Genomic DNA, 24924 nt, shown 5'->3' with positions numbered 1-24924 from the left:
TTGTAATCTATCGAGGACAGTGTGACAGACCCAGACATGAAGTGCTTGAATAATGATTACTGAAACCAACAGCTATATTTTAATCCAACGTTGTCTATTCAAATCATGCTACCAGTTTCAGCACCAAAAAGCGTCATCTTCAGGCCCCAATCGTAATTTGCCATCAGCATAAAAATTGCAATGACAAAGACCGACAGTGCCTTCAGACAGAAACAGTACAACTTATTAAGCATGTATGCCTGCATGTATAACCAAGCGGGGCCAAAACCAACTGGTTTTTGTATCAGTAACAAGCCCACCAAGGGTCAGATGAAAACTCCCCTGTCTGTTGGTGGGTTTGTTACTGATACAGAATCCAGCTGTTTTTGGACCCACCGTGCTCAATTTTGTGGGCTGCACGTGTGGGCTTATATACTTAATAATGAGTTTTACCGTTTCCAAGAAATACTAAATGTTGATATTTGTCATTATTGTTCGTATGTTGATGGCAGATTATGCGTGGTGCCTGAAGATGATGCTTTTTGGTGTGGCATGTTTTGAATAAACGGTGTTGGATTACATACAATACGCCTGTTGGTTTCAATTATCATCATCGTAATACTGAAAGGTTTAATGTCTGACATCGTATTCATTGTTGAACATGTGACCCACAAGCTGATTTTCTCCTGATACACAGCTCATCTCCATACGTGGTTTCGCTGTGGTTGATGTCAGTTGTTACTCTTAGTCACTGTTGTTTGTTATTTTTGTCATTTGTAATAAATTGTTTCATTTCGGTACTTATTTTATTCAAATTTATATTTTATAATAATTGATGAAGGATTAATTGATGTGATGCGGCAGCTGTCTGTAATCTAAGACATTAGTGTACTAAATTACTTGTCCTCTATTGTGTGTATAAAATGGATTTTTATACATACCGATACAGTATTTAATATTTTCCAATTAAATGAACTACATATTGTTGCAAGTGAAAAAAGTAATGTGAGTAGAATAAGGTTAAATATTAGTGAAATTTGTTTGTATGTTGTCAGGCATTTGTAATGTTTGATAAAGAAATGGACTGAAACTTTCAGGCATTGCTAAGATAGCAAAATGTCTTGTGAAAGTAATGTATTAGAATTGTTTGTTTAAAAGCGTGTTTGAAGCAGGCTTATTTGTTTTTAAGTAGCTCTCCGGATTGCGTGTGAAAAATTTTTGCAAGCATCAGCGGTCAATATTTTTGTTTGACTATCTATCTCAAGTAGAAATATGGCACTTGAACTATTTAAATCCAAATACGAGATGAAAGGAAAACCTATAAATCTTAAAGGGAAAGGTATTTGGAGAGAGAGATCACAATTGCAAAAAAATTTGCACTGGACTGACAACTAAACTTAAACCAACTGGTAATGGGATGTAAACAGAGCTCATAACACTGTGTTCCTTTTAGTAATTCTGGGTGCAATTTGGCGTAACAAATGAAAAAATTAGGACTTTCGACGTTCTAAAATATTAATAAAACACAGTATTCTTCCTGTAGACCTGTAGGGTGTCAAATTCCCCTACTATACCCAACAGTGTCATATCTCCGACCGATGCTTTTTTTTTGTGTTACGAACTTCTGTTTTCCTTCTCTAATATACAAGCCATTCGTGCACGCTGCAAATCATTTGAGTCTGACAAATGTACTTTCCGCATACTCCAGCATTCACGTACACGAACTTCCGTGTTCCGTATGTGCACTTTGCGTTTATAAACAGTTGAGAATAGTTTTGCGAAGACCACAATTCGCTTGAAAAAACAGTCGTGGACAGCCATGCGAGCTGAGATCACATGAATTGAATTGACTTGATGAGAGGTGCCATGACGTGATGGGCGGTGTGAATACACCCTAATGTGCTGGTGCCGTGTCAGCCAGTGCGAACTGCCCTTAAAGAATAACCCATGAGGATGGGACAAGCACACTGAATCCTGTTTGGTTTTATATCAGACACAGTTTTTCGCTTAACAGGTGGACCTGGATCCAATAATTTTGTCTTGAAACACGGTCACTGCAAGAGCTACAAACCACAGATAATAATAATCACAGTCTAACAAAGTGGGTTTTACACGAGCATGTTTGTATGTGTCAATTGACTTCAACGTGCACTACTGACAATTTTACACCTACATCATACTCCGCAAGCCACTAATGGTGTGTGGCGGAGGGTACTTTCGGTACCACTATCTGATCCCTCCAATCCTGTTCCACTCACGAATAGTGCGTGGAAAGAATGGTTGTCGGTAAGCCTCTGTATTGGCTCTAATTTCTCGAATTTTCTCCCCGTGGTCAATATGCGAGAAGTATGTGGGGGAAGTAATATGTTGACTGACTCTTCCTGAGAAGTGCTGTCCCGAAATTTCAATAGTAAGCCTTTCCGTGGTGCACAACGTCTCTCTTGTAACGTCTGCCAGCGGAGTTTGTTTAGCATCTCCATAACGTTCTCTCGCCAGCTAAACAATCCCATGACGAAACGCACTGCTCTTCGTTGGATCTTCTCTGTCTCCTCTATCAGTCCTACATGATAGGGATCCCAGACAGATGAACAATACTCAAGAATCAGGTGAACAAGCGCCTTATAAGCCACTTCTTTTGTGGATGAGTTACATTTTCTTAAGATTCTTCCAATGAATCTGAGTATGGTGTCTGCTTTTCCCAGTATCTGTTTCATATGGTCATTCCACTAAAGGTCGCTCTGCATAGTTATGCCTAGATATTTTACTGCAGATGCTGTCTCGAGCTGTTTGTCATCAATAGTGTAGCTGTACAGTAGAAGACATCTTTTCCTATGTATGTGCAGTATGTTACATTTATTTATGTTCAGGGTCAGAGTCTGCACAATTCATTAATTCTCTGCAGGTCGTTCTGCAAATTCTTACTATTTTCTGGCGTTGCTACTTTCGTATAGACAGCAGCATCATCTGCAAATAGCCTTAAAGAGCATCCGACGCCTTCTACTAGGTCATTTATAAATATTGTAAACAGCAACGGTGCTCTCACACTTCCCTGTGGTACTACGGATATTACCTTTACATCTGTCGATTTAGTTCCGTTAAGAGCGACGTGTTGAGTTCTATCTGCAAGAAAGTCTTGAATCCAATCGTAGGTCTGCTCCGATAATCCATAAGCTCGTACTTTTTTCATCAAATGGCAATGCGAGACGGTGTCAAATGCCTTACTGAAATCAAGGAACACGGCATCAACCTGAGCGCCGTTGTCCACTGCGCTGCGGATCTCATGGAGGAACAGAGCCAGCTGAGTTTCGCAGGATCTCTGTCTGCGGAATCCATGTTGATTTTTATAGAGGAGCTGTTCATTTTCGAAGAACATCATAGTTCTTGAGCATAAAATATGTTGCGTAATTCTACAACAGATTGACGTCAACGATATAGGTTTATAATTTTATGGATCTGTCTTACGGCCTTTCTTAAAGACGGGAATGACCTGTGCTTTTTTCCAGTCGTTAGGTACAGTACCTTTCGTTGCTAAGCGATCTATGATAAATCACTGCTAGAAGGGGAGCAAGTTCTTTCGCATAATCTTTGTAGAATCTTATAGGTATCTCATCTGGTCCTGAAGCCTTTCCACGACTGAGCGATTGTAGCTGCTTTTCAACTCCGCGATCGGTTATCACAATATCAGCCATTTCGATGTTCATACGACAATTAAAAGGAGGGACAGTGTTACGATCTTGCACGGTGAAACAACGTCAGAAGACCGAATTCAGTATTTCGCCCTTCTCTCTGTTATCTTCTGTTTTGGTGTCGGTGTGATCACTGAGAGAATGAATAGATGATTTTGACCTCCTTACTGGTTTTACATACGACCAGAATCTCTTAGAGTTTTTACTCAGATCATTTGACAACGTCTTACTTTCAAAATCAATTATCGCTTCTCTTAATTCTCTTCTTACATTCATTTCCGCTTCATTTGGCTTTTGTTTGTCAGCTAGGTTTTTATTTCTCTTGAATCTGAGATGAAGTGCTCTTTGTTTATGTAGCGCTTTTCTAACGTGGATATTAGACCATGGTGGATCTTTCCCATCCCTTAAAACCTTACTTGGAACATACTTGTATAGGGCATATTGAACGATGCTTTGAATTTTTTCCATTTGTTCTCCACATTTTTGTTCTCATCGCCGAATATTTCATATTGACTGCTGAGATATTGTGAAATTTGCATCCTGTCATCCTTGCTGTTCTCCCTACCTTTCTTAAAATTTCTTGTAGAACCCACTGTCATAGATGTTGTCACAGCCTTATGATCACTGATACCTTCCTCTACATTACCTGATTCGATAAGTCCAGGTCTGTTTGTTGATAGGAGGTCTAAGACGTTATCCTCACGATTTGGTTCTCTAACTACACTCCTGGAAATTGAAATAAGAACACCGTGAATTCATTGTCCCAGGAAGGGGAAACTTTATTGACACATTCCTGGGGTCAGATACATCACATGATCACACTGACAGAACCACAGGTACATAGACACAGGCAACAGAGCATGCACAATGTCGGCACTAGTACAGTGTATATCCACCTTTCGCAGCAATGCAGGCTGCTATTCTCCCATGGAGACGATCGTAGAGATGCTGGATGTAGTCCTGTGGAACGGCTTGCCATGCCATTTCCACCTGGCGCCTCAGTTGGACCAGCGTTCGTGCTGGACGTGCAGACCGCGTGAGACGACGCTTCATCCAGTCCCAAACATGCTCAATGGGGGACAGATCCGGAGATCTTGCTGGCCAGGGTAGTTGACTTACACCTTCTAGAGCACGTTGGGTGGCACGGGATACATGCGGACGTGCATTGTCCTGTTGGAACAGCAAGTTCCCTTGCCGGTCTAGGAATGGTAGAACGATGGGTTCGATGACGGTTTGGATGTACCGCGCACTATTCAGTGTCCCCTCGACGATCACCAGTGGTGTACGGCCAGTGTAGGAGATTGCTCCCCACACCATGATGCCGGGTGTTGGCCCTGTGTGCCTCGGTCGTATGCAGTCCTGATTGTGGCGCTCACCTGCACGGCGCCAAACACGCATACGACCATCATTGGCACCAAGGCAGAAGCGACTCTCATCGCTGAAGACGACACGTCTCCATTCGTCCCTCCATTCACGCCTGTCGCGACACCACTGGAGACGGGCTGCACGATGTTGGGGCGTGAGCGGAAGATGGCCTTACGGTGTGCGGGACCGTAGCCCAGCTTCATGGAGACGGTTGCGAATGGTCCTCACCGATACCCCAGGAGCAACAGTGTCGCTAATTTGCTGGGAAGTGGCGGTGCGGTCCCCTACGGCACTGCGTAGGATCCTACGGTCTTGGCGTGCATCCGTGCTTCGCTGCGGTCCGGTCCCAGGTCGACGGGCACGTGCACCTTCCGCCGACCACTGGCGACAACATCGATGTACTGTGGAGACCTCACGCCCCACGTGTTGAGCAATTCGGCGGTACGTCCACCCGGCCTCCCGCATGCCCACTATATGCCCTTGCTCAAAGTCCGTCAACTGCACATACGGTTCATGGCCACGCTGTCGCGGTATGCTACCAGTGTTAAAGACTGCGATGGAGCTCCGTATGCCACGGCAAACTGGCTGACACTGACGGCGGCGGTGCACAAATGCTGCGCAGCTAGCGCCATTCGACGGCCAACACCGCGGTTCCTGGTGTGTCCGCTGTGCCGTGCGTGTGATCATTGCTTGTACAGCCCTCTCACAGTGTCCGGAGCAAGTATGGTGGGTCTGACACACCGGTTTCAATGTGTTCTTTTTTCCATTTCCAGGAGTGTATTTGCTCAAGTTAATTTTTGGACAAGACATCCGGAACAATGTCACACGATTCCCTATCCCTGGCACCAGTTTTGATGGCATAACACTCCCAATCTATACCTTAGAAGTTGCAATCACCCCCTATTACAACGGCATGATCAGGAAAATTGCTAATGATATTCTGTAAGTTCTGTCTGAAGCGCACTACAACTACAGATCTTGAACCAGGTGGTCTATAAAATCATCCAATCAACATTTTTGACCGTTCTTTGATGCTCAGTTTCACCCAGATTAACTCACATTCGGAATCCGTGATAACTTCACTATATTTTATCGACTTTTTTACTGCAATATACACGCCGCCACCACTGGCGACTAACCTATCCTTACGATAAACATTCCAGTCTGAACTTAGGATTTCGTTATCACTGACATCTGGTTTCAACTAGCTTTCTGTTCCCAGTACTATCTGCGCCTTTTAACCATCAGTAAGCGATACTAGGACCTTTCCTTGGATGCTCCTGTAGTTTACTAAAATCATATTAATCTTTTCTATCTCTGATGTACGAGGACCAAGATTCTCTGAGGTCGCTGTGGCTGATTTAACAGACAAATTTTCTTTGCTCCCAAGGGAGAGGTTCTCTAACTTAAAAAAGCCCCAATTGCACGCCACACATACTCCGCTACCCTAGTAGCCGCTTTCTGTGTGTAATGCATGCCTGACCTATTAAGGAGAGCCCTACAGTTCTGCACCCAATAGCGGAGGTCGAGAAATTCGCATCCGATACTGTCGAAGAGCCATCTGAGCCTCTGATTTAGTCCTTCCACTCTGCTCCAAGCCAGAGGACCGCGATCAACCCTGGGTACAATGCTACAAATAGACAGCTTAGCCTGCACCCTGCGTGTGTTCCTAGTTGCCTTCACCAAATCAGCCAGCTGCCAAAAGGAGCCGAGCATGGCCTCAGAACCTAAGCAGCAGACGTCATTCGTGCTGATATGTGCCACTTCATGCAGCCAGTTGCACCCAGTGCACTCGATAGTCGCCAGCAGGGCCTCCTCCACGTCACAGATGAGACCTCCCAGCAAACATGTGCACTGGAATTCTTTCCTGCCTTGCCTGCTATGTCCCTGAGGGGCTCCATCACCACCTAACTTTGGAGCTCCTAATGACTAGCATACCCACCCTCTGTACTTTTCCGGACTGAGCAGGAAAATCGACTGCTGGCCCAGCAGGAGAGTCATCCCGTGCTGGCTCAGAGTTATCGTCAACACTGGGTAGCACCTCGTACCTGTTTTAGACGCAGTGAGCCAGCTGCACTGCCTGTTCCCTCTTTCGTCTTCCGCCCAGTGACTCGTGAACCCACCTCTGCCTGCCACCCACCATGGAGTGAGGATGAACCGGTCAGATGTTGTGTATTGGAAGCCACAGCGATGTTCGGGTCACCAGGGGATTCCAGTGGCACCAAAGGTGTCAGAGGTCTCGTCATTGGGACCCCGACGTCACCTCAACTCTGAGCATTAGCTAGAAGCTTGTTGACGGTAGCCAACGTAGCTACCAGCTGTTTATGGACAGCAGCCAACTGCTCACAACAAGCATAGTCCCTAGCCTTATCGTACTGTGTATAAAACAGATATAAGGTCTCAAATGGCGCTACTGAGTTTGAAAATATACCAAAGGAGAATAAAGAAACACTAAAAATTGCTATGCAGATTTCTCACCGTACTCTGAGACCGCAATCTATTAAACAGAAATTAATTTCTCTATTGAAGTTGATGTATTTACAGATACCTGTTATTAGAAATCCTGTTTGCCGAAAAGTTACTGCACGAGACAAATATTCAAATTATAGTGCACTGATCTAAACTGAGTGCTGCCTACTAGCACAAAATTAAAATCTAGTGGAGTGACGGAGTTTCTGGCGAAGGGAAAATTTACACTAGGAAGCCGCCCTACACAAGGATATTCACAAGACTTATGCAACAAGGAAACTACGATTAATTTTCTAACCTCTAGTATACACTAAAATACACATGTACAGTTAACTTCTTTGCAGAAGCACGTGAACAAAAAACAAAACCATTCACACAGGCTTGGAAATTTTCAATCCAGTCGGGCTCAGTTTAGCTTTTCATCATGGCGACACCTGGATTAATATGTGCCGACTTTCGAGTCGTGGCTTTCATTATAATTCAAAAAGCTATAGGATGGTTTAATAGAAAAAAGAGAAGACGCGGACGTTGGGTTCTACAGTGGATCGCGAAGATAAATGAATTGGGAGAGACTAGAATAGTAATTAGGAAGCTGGAAATTGAGGATAAAGCTTCCTTCGAAAACCATTTTCCAATTTACAGACGTCGTTTTGGACATTTCTAGAGTCTCGTAGGCACTTCAATTAAAAAAATGGCTCTGAGCACTATGGGACTTAACATCTGAGGTCATCACTGTCCCCTAGAACTACTTAAACTTAACTAACCTAAGGATATCACACACACCCATGCCCGAGGCAGATTCTAACCTGGGACCGTAGCGGCCACACCAGCCAGCACTTCAATTTAGAGAAAAGTCGTATCAGGGTATCTTGTTCAGGCGATTCATTTACCTCACTGCTATATATACGTACCGCATCCCTAAGTCTACAATTTCCAAGTTTATGCCCGCACTTCTGGATGAAATATACGTTTCTGTTGCTACTATTATGTTCTTCAAAAGCCGATCAGTAATAGAAAACCACAGCAACGTTGGCTTATAATCTGCGTTTGCTAAAGAACCATTCCCCACTGAACCCTAACCTTGCTGTTCTGTCATTTACGTATTTTGTAAACTTGGGATTTTCGTTTTTACTCCATTTTCATCAATATGTGGTACATTTTCCCACATTCCGTTTACAGTGTCTCCTTTTGCTTCAGCCTTCATATTTCTAAGTATCAAGCTTAATGTTCCACGAACACGAGTGTTCCTCGTAGAGTTCCATAAATTGCATTATATACAATAACGTACACATTTTTGTCACTGTCATTATATTTCAGGCCTCTGAAACAAAACTTGCACGATATCAATTCTTGAACGGACAAAAAAAAGACTGTAAGCAAGAAGCGCCATCTCGCGAAGACGAAGAAAATATGGGGGGGGGGGGGGGGGGGCAACGTGCGCAAGTATGCAGACCCGGCTTCAGATTTAATTTCTACGTTCGCCAGTTGCGACGACGTGAGATTTTGGGTGTTTCACGCACGTCTTTACGTATGTAAGTCTACGTGCTCAAGCGACACGGGCCGTTGTAGATCCCACGATATATAAACTGGCAGTGTTTGATGACAATAGTAAATATCTCAATTGATCGATCTATCGATACTAGCATTATATGTTTGTTGTAGTATCTTTGCAGTAGAGCTTTTAATTGGTTTATTTGGAATGTATGGTGATATTGTTTGTATTTGAATGAGTATAGATTTTTTTTTTTTAGTTAGAGTAAAATTTATAGCTGAAAGTAAGGCATTCTATGAAGGACATCAGCAACACTTCATTTTTCCGTTGTAAGCGTTAAATGCATTATATTTTGACAGCTGCTGTAGCTCGAAGAACGTCGTTGCGGTTTAGAATAGGTAAATAGTAGATCTGTATATAATCTTACGCTATGGAAAGGAATGTGTTAAGTGCATTTATTCAAGCATCGGAAAAAGCAGCTAATATAGCAAGAGCATGTCGACAGAATGCACATTTATTTGAGCTCCTTGTGCAAGAGAAGGTAGACGACGAGAAAAACCCTAGATTTGTACACGATTTCAAGACTTTGGCTGACGTTCTTATACAAGAAACAATAAAACATGATATCGGCGAACAGGTAAACAATATGTGAAATTTGTAAACACACGAAAACATTTGGTTCAGTGTCCGGACATGTCAGCAAATGACAAGCCGGCTTGTCTCTCTTGCAGTTTCCGGAATTAGCGCAGCATATAAAGGGAGAAGAGAGTAATAAATTTCAAAACACTCTGGGTGAAAGTATAACAGTTGAAGTAAAAGCTGACAAAGATTCTACAGCAGCGCTGTTGAGTAAGGTAATGTCAGTACATATTTAATGTTAGTGCCTTTTATTGATAACCAAGCCTTAGGCGAACATATTTAAGTGATTATGAATCAGTTTGTAATGAGTTCTTCAATATAAAGTTTTAAGAAAGTCGTCTGTAATATATGTAAGTTTCATTACTACATTTTACACTCCTCCATGGAATTCATGTAACTTAAATATTTAAATGTAGTTTATTTATAATGTTATTTGTACTATAAGCTGAAGTTGTTAAAATTTGCAATGAAGGTGTACAGAAGTCTACCGAGTCATTCCGTGTCAAATCAACAGACCTATTTTACCTCACCCTCTTAGATTTTGCTGAAAGCTGGTATACTTATAGTGGGCACTGAGACTAAGAAAAATGCTAAATTTCAATTTTTTATCTCAAACCATTCCTGAAATATGCCTATGTAAACTTTTCAAAAACCAGCCAAAAATGTGTGAAGGGACTTTTTTTAAATTGTCCTAGGAGCTGCCGTAATTGAGCTAGAGAACTGGGAAAGGTGTCATTTTGCATGCTCTTTCCAGGGATGTACAACAAAACATAGCTTCTAATTAATAACCTTTTTCAAAATATTAATTAATATTTTGATTTAATTTTTTTACAAAAGTACATAATTGAAAATTTTCAAAATATTTCCATAACTACTTCATACTATTGTAAATCACATGGCAAAATATAAATCTGGGATGATGATGGGTTCATTGTTAAAAAAAAATATTCCGGACCGTTATTTTTCACTAACAGCCCTAGTTTGACCAAACTGACTTTTAACAAACAGGAATTTCTTTAAAATATACTGAAAGGTAAGTAAAAAAAGTATTAGAAATATCAAAACATCACTTTATTAAACCAAAACTAATCAGCATATTTTATAATTAAGTTGATTGCTTATTTTAATTTCATACAACTTCACTAACAGTATATTAACCGATGTAAGTAAAATAAGAAATTGAGCATTTAACTACAAACTGAAATAAAGTATGAATAAGTACAAGTATTTACATAAGAGTTCTGGTCCATGATGTTTGAAATGTAACTATTAAACAAATTAAATACGTAATGCTTGTTTTTGAGTAACAGGTATCTGTACATAGCTAAATTTAACACAATAGGTACTAATAATAATTTTGAAACAACTTTCTATAAAATATACATTAACACTAACCTGAGACAAAAATTAAGTTTTGAGTTGAAAGCAGTTTCCCAATAAATTGTCTTGGAACTTCACATATTACATTTTAATAAAGCTGACTGGGTTTGATTTACATCACTTTCATTAAGAATGTATGTTCTCCCTGTCGGAGTAAATGGATTCACTTTTGTGTGAACATCCACAACTGACACCCACAGGACATCTGCATGTGCAGGGTAAGAGAATGACTTAGCTGGTCCACATGGATGAAGAAAAGTTATTTTCACTTCATCAAGTTCTTCGTTTTTTTCTAAAATGTACCCAAGCCACCAGTTTCTGCCATATACAGTGGTGATATAGTCTGATACATCTTGTAACTTCAGTTTGTCTGGTGATGTAGTTACTTCCCTCTCCCAACTCTGCATATCACCTGAGAAGTATTTGACTATTAATTTTGATGTAGTGTTGGGAATGAAAGCGTGAAATTGCTATGTTCCTTTGATTGTCAATGTCTGTTCAAGTCGGCTTTTTAAGAATATTTCTGAAGCAGTGTAGTCTTCTTGAGTGGAATATGCAAAATCAACATTTGTAATATTATCCACAGCCCACTCAAATAGATCTCGTGCGGTTTGGATCTGATTCTGGTATGGCCTTTGCAAACTTGCATGAGCTGCCAGTCTCTTTACTGAACCCCCTACTCCATCATAAGGCCCTTTCCCATGTGCTGTGGCTGAAAAGTGCCACTCAGCTTTTATGTTGAAGTCTTCCTCATGAAGGCAAAGGTTCAGGAAGTTTTTCTTATTTTTATACTGAGCGGCAGAACCGTCAGAATAATAGTATATCGTTTTTGGAATCTTTTGAAATTTATTTGTTAAGTGTAAACCGCAGTTGTATTGTGCTCCAGGCAATCAGAAAAAATGACAAAGCTCATATGCTCAATTTTATTTTCCTGTTTGTAATATATTACAAAAGGATGAATGGTAATCTGTTGTCTTGTCCAGTGGAAACTCTGAGCTTCATCCTGTAGAACTATACTATAATTTTCTGAAAAATCACATATGACAACAAATTCAGATTCCATAAGGTTTTCTCTTGTTGAGTTAAGGAATGTTCGTTGTTGCTTGGCAATGAAGTCATCCCGAATCAAAGTCGACATCTTACTACAAAATAAATCTATGAATTCTTCAGAAGTTTTCTGAACAATTTCCAGATTACATCGGTCAACTGACATCCACTGTCAGAACTGAACTTGTTCAATTAAGTTTTCATGAAAAGAGTCTTAAAATTTTACGTATGACAGTTTCTCCTGGGCAGTATTCACAGTTTCTCATGTTGCAATCAACTGATTATGGGTTGCAAAGCATTTTTGCAATGCACTCCTTATAATTGTCTAAGCTGCTGTTTGTTACTGTATTTAGTTTGGCATTTTCTATCATTAATTTTATGTTTTGGTGAGTTGTGCACATGCAGACAGTGTGTGTATGCCACTCCGGCCAGCTAATACACAATGTTTTGGTCTCAACTTAGCAAATTTAGAGAAACCTATTTTTATGTTAGGAAACTTGTCTTTAAAATGTTTGTAAGCTTCTTTAAGTTTGCACAAAATAAGTCATTTTGATATTTTTGTTTTACTTCCACAATCTTTAATACTTGGCATTGCCCTGCTAACTTCATCATTTTCATAAAATGAATGTACAGCTTTGACTGTTACTGTTGGTAAACACTTCCCTGGTTTTGGGTTTGGACCTTCTATGAATCCTCTTTCTTTCAAAATTTTTTTGGGCTGCTGAACAATGTAATTAGGAGCATTAAATTCCCTCATTATTTTCCTGACACTCCACTTTTCAGGTAAACTTGTAAGAATCATTAGTTTTTTTGCTCTACTTATAGAATTTTTATAGTTTCTTTTAAGATTTTCAAGAACGGATTCATCAGTATCTGACGAAGAGGTTTCAGGAGCAACAAAAAGTTTACATGTCATTGATGAGATTTTCTTCACTTTCGATTTGGTGCAATGCCTAGATGCTAGTTTTCTCTTGTCATTTGGGGACTCACCTAGTTCTTGAAGTGTTGTGTTAAATGTTTTAACAGCTACTGAAGTTGGAGTGAAGTCAGGGTCTTGGTCTCGGATGATTGTCTCTGATCCAGAAGATTCTTCTTCAACACTTTCATCACTGCTGGGCTCTGGTGTATTTTTCAATTTGGTTACATCTTTTCTACATTTATCACAAATCTTGGCACCACTTGGTATTTGAGGAAATAATTTGGGCATCCATGTTGTGACATTTCTCAGTTTTTTTCTGTCTCTAATAAAATGATTTGACTTCTTCAATGGATTACAACACTGCACTCTTACAGCACTGCACTTTTTACTTGATTCCATATTTATACAAAAACCACTTATAAACTGTCCTTCAATGTATAGATTTACTTGAAAATGAACTATTAAATATAATACAGGGTGATTCAAAAAGAATACCACAACTTTAAAAATGTGTATTTAATGAAAGAAACATAATATAACCTTCTGTTATACATCATTACAAAGAGTATTTAAAAAGGTTTTTTTTTTTCACTCAAAAACAAGTTCAGAGATGTTCAATATGGCCCCCTCCAGACACTCGAGCAATATCAACCCGATACTCCAACTCGTTCCATACTCTCTGTAGCATATCAGGCGTAACAGTTTGGATAGCTGCTGTTATTTCTCGTTTCAAATCATCAATGGTGGCTGGTAGAGGTGGCCGAAACACCATATCCTTAACATACCCCCATAAGAAAAAATCGCAGGAGGTAAGATCAGGGCTTCTTGGAGGCCAGTGATGAAGTGCTCTGTCACGGGCTGCCTGGCGGCCGATCCATCGCCTCGGGTAGTTGACGTTCAGGTTTCATAACTAACCTTTTTCGTAGGACTCTCCATACAGTTGATTGTGGAATTTGCAGCTCTCTGCTAGCTCTGCGAGTCGATTTTCCTGGGCTGTGAACAAATGCTTGCTGGATGCGTGCTACATTTTCATCACTCGTTCTCGGCCGTCCAGAACTTTTCCCTTTGCACAAACACCCATTCTCTGTAAACTGTTTATACCAACGTTTAATACACCACCTATCAGGAGGTTCAACACCATACTTCGTTCGAAATGCACGCTGAACAACTGTCGTCGATTCACTTCTGCTGTACTCAATAACACAAAAAGCTTTCTGTTGAGCGGTCGCCATCTTAGCGTCAACTGACGCTGACACCTAGTCAACAGCGCCTCAAGTGAACAAATGTACAACTAAATGAAGCTTTATAGCTCCCTTAATTTGCCGACAGATAGTGCTTAGCTCTGCCTTTTGTCGTTGCAGAGTTTTAAATTCCTAAAGTTGTGGTATTCTTTTTGAATCACCCTGCAGATGCAGACTGGTCAACACAGAGGTAACAATTGATTTGCACTAAAACCACAGTGCACAATAATGCTGTAGGCACACAAAGCCCTAGAAGGTAACAATGCAGACATCATCATCTCAACAATGGCTCCAGTCTCTGAATTATTGTACAGCCATCAAGCCCTATGTATACAATCCTCTAATGACGTACTACCTTAAAGGTCAGTTTGGTCAAAGTAGTTAGTGAAAAACTGGAGTCTGGAATATTTTTTTTTAACAATGAACCCATCATCATCCCACATTTATATTTTTCCATGTGGTTTACAACAGTATGAAGTAGTTATGGAAATATTTTGAAAATTTTCAATTATGTACTTTTTGTAAAAAAAATTAAATTGAAATATTCATTACCGTTTTGAAAAAGGTTATGAATTGGAAGCTATGTTTTTTTGTCTATCACTGGAAAGAGCATGAAAAATGCTGCAAAATGACACCTTTCCCAGTTCTCTAGCTCAATTAGGGCTGCTCCTAGGGCAGTTTAAAAAAAAGTCCATTCACACATTTTTGGCCAGTTTTTGAAAGGTTTACATGACCATAATTCAGGAATGGTTTGAGGTAAAAAATTGAAATTTGGTATTTTCTTAGTTTCAGCGCCCACTGTAAGTATACCAACTTCCAGCAAAATCTAAGAGGGTGAGGTAAAATTTTTATTTGAAGTGTGTTGATTTGACATGGAATATCTGTACCAGTGCATGCTGCTGATAGGAATTTTTCTGTTTGTCTTAGCAAATTGGGTGATAGCATAGCTAGTCAATGAGAATTGCTGAATCTAATCATATTTCTTTTGCTGCAGTTCGGGGTTTGATTTGTTTCTGAGACGTGGAAGAAAATTAGATTTGCTGACAGATGAACCTGTGGTGAAAGTCAAAGTCTACTTTAGGTTGGAATTTGACAAGTTTGTTGCCAACAGTGTTGATATAAGACATCTATATGTGCTGACAGACAGACCTGTAGCATGCTTGAGACATAGTTTAGGTTGGAATATGTCAGTTTGGCTGTGAATTGCTGAAGCGCAAAAATCTCAGCATGAAAATACATCTGCATACATACTCTGGAAGCCACCACACAGTGTGTGGCGGAGGGTGTGCTGTACAACTACTACTTGATTCCTTTCGTGTTCCACTCGTAGATATAACAAGGGAAAAACGACCGTCTATATGCCTCTGTATGATCCCTAATTCCTCGTATGCAATTGTCATCATAGATTGATGTGTGTCATAGCCCAAGGTAGAGATTCGTCATTGCAAGAATGTACTTGTATCTCTTATGTATGATTTTGCTGAAATCTGAGAGTGTGCCTAAATTCTGACCTAACTAGACAAAATACCAGCTAACTTTATTTATGAACCATATGAAATTATAACCACCCATTCTGATTGGCTACCAACAACTGACTCAAAATTTGTCACACTTACTTCCCTTCACTTATCTTACTAAGAATTACCGTCAGCAGCATGCAACGGAAAGGCCACAGTACACTATAAATGCATTTACCTATGTTTTCAACTCTTGCACTACAGATCAGTTTGTCATCACCTCCTGGCATTTCTACAACTGTAGAAATTAAATCATGGTCAACGTGTCATCTCCCATTAGGGTGTTACAAAAAGATACGGCCAAACTTTCAGGAAACATTCCTCACACACAAAGAAAGAAAATATGTTATGTGGACATGTGTCTGGAAACGCTTACTTTCCATGCTAGAGCTCATTTTATTACTTCTCTTCAAATCACATTAATCATGGAATGGAAACACACAGCAACAGAACGTACCAGCGTGATTTCAAACACTTTGTTACAGGAAATGTTCAAAATGTCCTCCGTTAGCGAGGATACATGCATCCACACTCCATTGCATGGAATCCCTAATGCGCTGATGCAGCCTTGAAGAATGGTGTATTGTGTCACAGCCGTCCACAATACGAGCACGAAGAGTCTCTACATTTGATACCGGGGTTGCGTAGACAAGAGCTTTCAAATGTCCCCATAAATGAAAGTCAAGAGGGTTGAGGTCAGGAGAGCGTGGAGGCCATGGAATCGGTTTGCCTCTACCGATCCATCGGTCACCGAATCTGTTGTTGAGAAGCGTACGAACACTTCGACTTAAATGTGCAGGAGCTCCATCGTGCATGAACCACATGTTGTGTCATACTTGTAAAGGCACATGTTCTAGCAGCACAGGTAGAGTATCCCATATGATATCATGATAACATGCTCCATTGAGCGTAGGTGGAAGAACATGGGGCCCAATCAAGACATCACCAACAATGCCTGCCCAAACGTTCACAGAAAATCTGTGTTGATGACGTGATTGCACAATTGCGTGCGGTTTCTCGTCAGCCCATACATGTTGATTGTGAAAATTTACAATTTTATCACGTTGGAATGAAGCCTCATCCGGAAAGAGAACATTTGCACTGAAATGAGGATTGACATATTGTTGGATGAACCATTTGCAGAAGTGTACCCGTGGAGGCCAATCAGCTGCTGATAGTTCCTGCACACACTGTATATGGTACGGAAACAACTGGTTCTCCCGTAGCACTCTCCATACAGTGACGTGGTCAATGTTACCTTGTACAGCAGCAACTTCTCTGACGCTGACATTAGGGTTATCGTCAACTGCACGAAGAATTGCCTCGTCCGTTGCAGGTGTCCTCGTCGCTCTAGGTCTTCCCCAGTCGCGAGTCGTAGGCTGGAATGTTCCATGCTCCCTAAGACGCCGATCAATTGCTTTGAACGTCTTCTTGTCGGGACACCTTCGTTCTGGAAATCTGTCTCGATACAAACGTACCGCGCCACAGCTATTGCCCCATGCTAATCCATACATCAAATGGGCATCTGCCAACTCCGCATTTGTAAACATTGCACTGACTGCAAAACCACGTTTGTGATGAACACTAACCTGTTGATGTTATGTACTGATGTGCTTGATGCTAGTACTGTAGAGCAATGAGTCGCATGTCAACACAAGCACCGAAGTCAACATTACCTTCCTTCAATTAGGCCAACTGGTGGTGAATCGAGGAAGTATAGTACATACTAACGAAACTAAAATGAGCTCTAACATGGAAATTAAGCGTTTCCGGACACATGTCCACATAACATCTTTTCTTTATATAAAAACAAAGATGATGTGACTTACCAAACAAAAGCGCTGGCAGGTCGATAGACACACAAACATACACACAAAATTCAAGCTTTCGCAACCAACGGTTGCTTCGTCAGGAAAGAGGGAAGGAGAGGGAAAGACGAAAGGATGAGGGGTTTTAAGGGAGAGGGTAAGGAGTCATTCCAATCCCGGGAGCGGAAAGACTTACCTTAGGGGGAAAAAAGGACAGATATACACTCGCGCGCACACACACATATCCATCCCCACATACACAGACACAAGCAGACATTTGGAACTCTTATCCACCACGACCGTAGTACTTGATTGTCGGGAGTATGTGACTGAGGGACTGCGTCAGCTTTCAGACAACACCACGTACAAAGTTTGCCAAGGTAATCCCATTCCTGATGTCCAGGCGGAGCTTCAAGGAATCCTCAGAACCTTAGGCCCCCTACAAAACCTTTCACCTGACCCCACCGACACCCTGCACCCCTACCTTCAGCCTTCTTCCTAAAATTCACAAACCCAATCATCCTGACTTCCCCATTGTAGCTGGTTACCAAGCCCCCACAGAACGTATCCTAAAATTCACAAACCCAATCATCTCGACCGCCCCATTGTAGCTGGTTACCAAGCCTCTACAGAACGTATCTCTGCCTACATAGATCAACACCTTCAACTCATTACATGCAGTCTCCCATCCTTCATCAAAGACACCAACCACTTTCTCGAACGCCTGGAATTCTTACCCAATCTGTTACCCCGGAAACCATCCTTGTAACCATTGATGCCACTTCCTTATACACAAATATTCCGCATGTCCAGGGCCTCGCTGCGATGGAGCACTTCCTTTCACGCCGATCACCTGCCACCCTACCTAAAACCTCTTTCCTCATTACCTTAGCCAGCTTCATCCTGACCCATAACTTCTTCACTTTTGAAGGCCAGACATACCAACAATTAAAGGGAACAGCCATGGGCGCTAGGATGGCCCCCTCGTACGCCAACCTATTCATGGGTCGCTTAGAGGAAGCCTTCTGGGTTACCCAGGCCTGCCAACCCAAAGTTTGGTACAGATTTATTGATGACATCTTCATGATCTGGACTCACAGTGAAGAAGAACTCCAGAATTTCCTCTCCAACCTCAACTCCTTTGGTTCCATCAGATTCACCTGGTCCTACTCCAAATCCCATGCCACTTTCCTTGATGTTGACCTCCATCTGTCCAATGGCCAGCTTCACACATCCGTCCACATCAAACCCACCAACAAGCAACAGTACCTCCATTATGACAGCTGCCACCCATTCCACATCAAACGGTCCCTTCCCTACAGTCTAGGTCTTCGTGGCAAACGAATCTGCTCCAGTCCGGAATCTCTGAACCGTTACACCAACAACCTGAAAACAGCTTTCGCATCCCGCAATTACCCTCCCGACCTGGTACAGAAGCAAATAACCAGAGCCACTTCCTCATCCCCTCAAACGCTCATCCCCTCAAACCCAGAACCTCCCACAGAAGAACCACAAAAGTGCCCCACTTGTGACAGGATACTTTCTGGGACTGGATCAGACTGTGAATGTGGCTCTCCAGCAGGGATATGACTTCCTCAAATCCTGCCCTGAAATGAGATCCATCCTTCATGAAATCCTCCCCACTTCACCAAGAGTGTCTTTCTGCCGTGCACCTAACCTTAGTAACCTCTTAGTTCATCCCTATGAAATCCCCAAACCACCTTCCCTACCCTCTGGCTCCTACCCTTGTAACCGCCCCCGGTATAAAACCTGTCCCATGCACCATCCCACCACCACCTACTCCAGTCCTGTAACCCGGAAGGTGTACACGATCAAAGGCAGAGCCACGTGTGAAAGCACCCACATGATTTACCAACTGACCTGCCTACACTGTGAAGCTCTCTATGTGGGAATGACCAGCAACAAACTGTCCATTCGCATGAATGGACACAGGCAGACAGTGTTTGTTGGTAATGAGGATCACCCTGTGGCTAAACATGCCTTGGTGCACGGCCAGCACATCTTGGCACAGTGTTACACCGTCCGGGTTATCTGGATACTTCCCACTAACACCAACCTGTCAGAACTTCGGAGATGGGAACTTGCCCTTCAGTATATCCTCTCTTCTCGTTACCCGCCAGGCCTCAACCTCCGCTAATTTCAAGTTGCTGCTGCTCATACCTCACCTGTCATTCAATAACATCTTTGCCTATGTACTTCCGCCTCGACTGACATCTCTGCCCAAACTCTTTGCCTTTACAAATGTCTGCTTGTGTCTGTGTATGTGCGGATGGATGTGTGTGTGTGTGTGTGTGTGTGTGTGTGTGTGTGTGTGTGTGTGTATACCTGTCCTTTTTTCCCCCTAAGGTAAATCTTTCCGCTCCTGGGATTGGAATGACTCCTTACCCTCTCCCTTAAAACCCCTCATCCTTTCGTCTTTCCCTCTCCTTCCCTCTTTCCTGACAAAGCAACCGTTGGTTGCGAATGTTTGAATTTTGTGTGTGTGTTTGTGTGTCTATCGACCTGCCAGCGCTTTTGTTGGGTAAGTCACATCATCTTTGTTTTTAGATATATTTTTCCCATGTGGAATGTTTCCATCTATTTTTGTATATATATAAACACCCACACACCTACAGCACATAGTTAGACCTTAAAAAATTCCTCTATGTAGTAGTAAGTGTTGCCAAGTAGATATTGTTTCAGTTTGTGCTCAGAAGTAATTTTACCATGCACTGAATTCTTCATGCCAGTAGTTAGGTGATCAAGATTTTTATGGCTGAATATGTCACTCCTTTTTGTCCCACACTGAGCGAAGGCTGGTGTAAGATATTTCTCATTCTAGTACAGGGCTTCGCAGCAAACAGGCTCCACAGGCAAATGGTGAGTGAAAGCCTGCAAACAGCATCTACTGTACCGCCTTCATCATTATAGGGAATAGAATGGGGAGCAATGTAGAGACTTGTGCAGACAAGGAAATCAACCCTGAAGGAAATGCTTGGAAAAATCTATGTTGCCTTTGTAATCCATCACATTACAAGTAAATTCCTTCAACCTCCAGATGAGTGCAACTTGAATACTGGAAGCTTTTTTATTTTCCCATTCAGATGCACTGAGAGTCCTGAGTTATTTCCCTACATGGCTGGCACTCAATATATAGACACACAAACTAATAAATTCCATGGGAAACCTAAATTTTCTATACTTTCTTCAAAGTTGTTATGAATTTCACATACAGCTGTAGAGCTGTGATATCTACACGTTCATAGATTGCTAAATAATGCACAAGAAACTCTTTGCATAGATTTTACAAGCTGGCTCTGAATGGTGTCTGCCATAATCTGTGTGGGACATGTGATTGGTTGGTTGGCTGGCTGATTTGGCGGGAGAGGACCAAATAATGAGGTTAGAGAATGATGGGGAAGGAAGTTGGCCGTGCCATTTCAGGCATTTGCCTGAAGTGATTCAGGGAAATCACTGAAAATCTAAATCAAGATGGCCAGACACAGGTTTGAACCATCATTGACCTGAATGCGAGTCCAGTGTCTTAACTACTGAGCCATCACGTTCGAGGACACATGATTTTCATGTTTGATAACTGCACCGTGTGAAACTGTTCTACCAAAATGTTCAGCTGCATCTACCAAGCATTCATTTATAACCTCATCTGCAGATGATTTCATGCTGTTAGCAAAGTATTCACATTGGTTGGCTGCTGCCATAGCGCATTAATGCCAAATTTTGCTGCACTGTCCTAGTGGATTACATTTGTCGTATATCTCACATTGGTTTCTGTGGCTACTTCACGGAGTGTTGGTTATCTGTTAGAACTAATAACTCTATGCAAACGCTGCTGCTCTTCGTCAGTGAGTGAGAATTGTCAGCCACTGTGTTTTCCATGGTGAGAGGTAATGCCTGAAATTTGGTATTTTCAGCACACTCTTGACTCTGTGGATATCGGAATATTGAATTCCCTAATGATTTCCAACAAGAGATGTACCATGAATCTAGCTCCCAACTACCATTCTACATCTACATCTACATTGATACTCCGCAAGCCACCCAACGGTGTGTGGCGGAGGGCACCTTACGTGCCACTGTCATTACCTCCCTTTCCTGTTCCAGTCGCGTATGGTTCGCGGGAAGAACGACTGTCTGAAAGCCTCCGTGCGCGCTCTAATCTCTCTAATTTTACATTCGTGATCTCCTCGGGAAGTATAAGTAGGGGGAAGCAATATATTCGATACCTCATCCAGAAACGCATCCTCTCGAAACCTGGCGAGCAAGCTACACCGCGATGCAGAGCGCCTCTCTTGCAGAGTCTGCCACTTGAGTTTATTAAACATCTCCGTAACGCTATCACGGTTACCAAATAATCCAGTGACGAAACGCGCCGCTCTTCTTTGGATCTTCTCTATCTCCTCCGTCAACCCGACCTGGTACGGATCCCACACTGATGAGCAATACTCAAGTATAGGTCGAACGAGTGTTTTGTAAGCCACCTCCTTTGTTGATGGACTACATTTTCTAAGCACTCTCCCAATGAATCTCAACCTGGTACCCGCCTTACCAACAATTAGTTTTATATGATCATTCCACTTCAAATCGTTCCGTACGCATACTCCCAGATATTTTACAGAAGTAACTGCTACCAGTGTTTGTTCCGCTATCATATAATCATACAATAAAGGATCCTTCTTTCTATGTATTCGCAATACATTACATTTGTCTATGTTAAGGGTCAGTTGCCACTCCCTGCACCAAGTGCCTATCCGCTGCAGATCTTCCTGTATTTCGCTACAATTTTCTAATGCAGCAACTTCTCTGTATACTACAGCATCATCCGCGAAAAGCCGCATGGAACTTCCGACACTATCTACTAAGTCATTTATATATATTGTGAAAAGCAATGGTCCCATAACACTCCCCTGTGGCACGCCAGAGGTTACTTTAACGTCTGTAGACGTCTCTCCATTGATAACAACATGCTGTGTTCTGTTTGCCAAAAACTCCTCAATCCAGCCACACAGCTGGTGTGATATTCCGTAGGCTCTTACTTTGCTTATCAGGCGACAGTGCGGAACTGTATCGAACGCCTTCCGGAAGTCAAGAAAAATAGCATCTACCTGGGAGCCTGTATCTAATATTTTCTGGGTCTCATGAACAAATAAGGCGAGTTGGGTCTCACACGATCGCTGTTTCCGGAATCCATGTTGATTCCTACATAGTAGATTCTGGGTTTCCAGAAATGACATGATACGCGAGCAAAAAACATGTTCTAAAATTCTACAAGAGATCGACGTAAGAGATATAGGTCTATAGTTTTGCGCATCTGCTCGACGACCCTTCTTGAAGACTGGGACTATCTGTGCTCTTTTCCAATCATTTGGAACCCTCCGTTCCTCTAGAGACTTGCGGTACACGGCTGTTAGAAGGGGGGCAAGTTCTTTCGCGTACTCTGTGTAGAATCGAATTGGTATCCCGTCAGGTCCAGTGGACTTTCCTCTATTGAGTGATTCCAGTTGCTTTTCTATTCCTTGGACACTTATTTCGATGTCAGCCATTTTTTCGTTTGTGCGAGGATTTAGAGAAGGAACTGCAGTGCGGTCTTCCTCTGTGAAACAGCTTTGGAAAAAGGTGTTTAGTATTTCAGCTTTACGCGTGTCATCCTCTGTTTCAATGCCATCATCATCCCGTAGTGTCTGGATATGCTGTTTCGAGCCACTTACTGATTTAACGTAAGACCAGAACTTCCTAGGATTTTCTGTCAAGTCGGTACATAGAATTTTACTTTCGAATTCAATGAACGCTCCACGCATAGCCCTCCTTACGCTAACTTTGACATCGTTTAGCTTCTGTTTGTCTGAGAGGTTTTGGCTGCGTTTAAACTTGGAGTGGAGCTCTCTTTGCTTTCGCAGTAGTTTCCTAACTTTGTTGTTGTACCACGGTGGGTTTTTCCCGTCCCTCACAGTTTTATTCCGTGTTCAAAGTCCATTAATTCCCCTCATGTGGCCATAATCATGTTGGAAACCTTTTCTCATGAATTGCCTGAGTATAAATGACAGATCCACCAATGCACTGCCCTTTTATACCTTCCAGAATGGGAATTTCATTCTGCAGCGGAGTGTGCACTGATATGAAACTTCCTGGCAGGTTAAAACTGTGTTCCGGACCGAGACCCGAACTCGGGACCTTTGCCTTTTGCGAGCAAGTGCTCTACCATCTGAGCTACCCAAGCACAACTCACGACCCGTCCTCACAGCTTCAATTCTGCCAATACCTGGGCTCGTACCTTCCAAACTTCACAGAAGTTCTTGTTTGAAAAGCACTTGCACTTGCGCGTGAAAAGCAAAGGTCCCCAGTTCGGTCCAGCACACAGTTTTAATCTGCCAGGAATGTTTATACCTTATTTATGGAATACTACCTCCACCTGTATATGTACATATACAGTCCAAAGACTGGTTTGATGCAGGTCTCCACGTTACTCTATCCTGTGCAAGCCTTTTCATCCGTGAATGACTACTATATCCCATATCTATTTGAACCTGCATTCTGTATTCCTCTCTTGGACTCCTTTCGCAGTTTTTACCCCCCCCCCCCCCTCCCTCCCATATTTCCGTCCAATACTAAATTGACAATTTGTTTCGTAATGTGTCCTATCAACCGATCCCTTCTTTCAGTCAAGTTTAGTTTTTTCCCCAATTCCATTCAGTACCACCTCATTAGTTTTGTGATATACCCTCTAATGTTATGCTATTTATATTTTTGTTGTGCTGTTATAACAATGGTGGCTCTCATTTGTCAATAAAAAATTGGACACTAGCATCTCTATACTGAAGAGAAGAGGATGAATCTTACAGAACTGCTGCTTAACACGTTCCAATTTGAATCTGATGATTACCTACAACAGATCTCCACCCCTTCCCACTTTAGTAATCTGGAATCGTTTCACTTTGTTTCTTCTCCTCCTCCTCCTCCTCCTCCTCCTCTTCTTCCTGTTTTTCTTCTGACCTCTCCTACTTTACCCTCCTTCTTTGCTTCTTCTTTTACCATTTCTCATGGTTTTCGCTTGTCAGAAAACTGTGCCCTCATGGAAATGGTGTCCAGGGCACATAACCCACCTATTGTCTGATTAAAATTACTTGATAGTTGACTCTTCATGCATTGTAGCTGGTTCCCATCAACCTGGGTGCTCAGCATCACATCTGAACCGTTCGCCATTGCCAAACTGCCAGAACAATTGGTTACCTTCTAATCCCTTGTCTGTCTGTCTTTCTTGATGTTTTTGGATCCTGAATCATGGGTCTGACCCTTTTATTTCATATTTCGTCTGTCTGTCTCTCTCTCTCTCTCTCTCTCTCTCTCACACACAACGTTGCATGAAG

At 42.0% G+C, this 24924-nt stretch overlaps 1 protein-coding gene across 1 annotated transcript in view; it reads left to right on the top strand.

The window, feature by feature from the left end:
• The first annotated feature begins 9193 nt into the window (after positions 1-9193).
• Positions 9194-24924, top strand: part of LOC126428255 (inositol polyphosphate 1-phosphatase) — a 46552-nt gene continuing 30821 nt past the window's right edge. The window contains exons 1-2 of the mRNA XM_050090168.1: positions 9194-9628; positions 9723-9845. Coding sequence (XP_049946125.1) covers positions 9422-9628; positions 9723-9845 — 330 coding nt within the window. The 5' untranslated portion in view covers positions 9194-9421. The remainder of the gene's footprint in view (positions 9629-9722; positions 9846-24924) is intronic.

Source organism: Schistocerca serialis, chromosome 12, assembly GCF_023864345.2.
Source record: "Schistocerca serialis cubense isolate TAMUIC-IGC-003099 chromosome 12, iqSchSeri2.2, whole genome shotgun sequence".
Lineage (NCBI taxonomy): Eukaryota > Metazoa > Arthropoda > Insecta > Orthoptera > Acrididae > Schistocerca > Schistocerca serialis.
The sequence above is the reverse complement of the archived record's forward strand: the minus strand, read 5'-3'. Positions and strand labels throughout refer to the sequence as shown.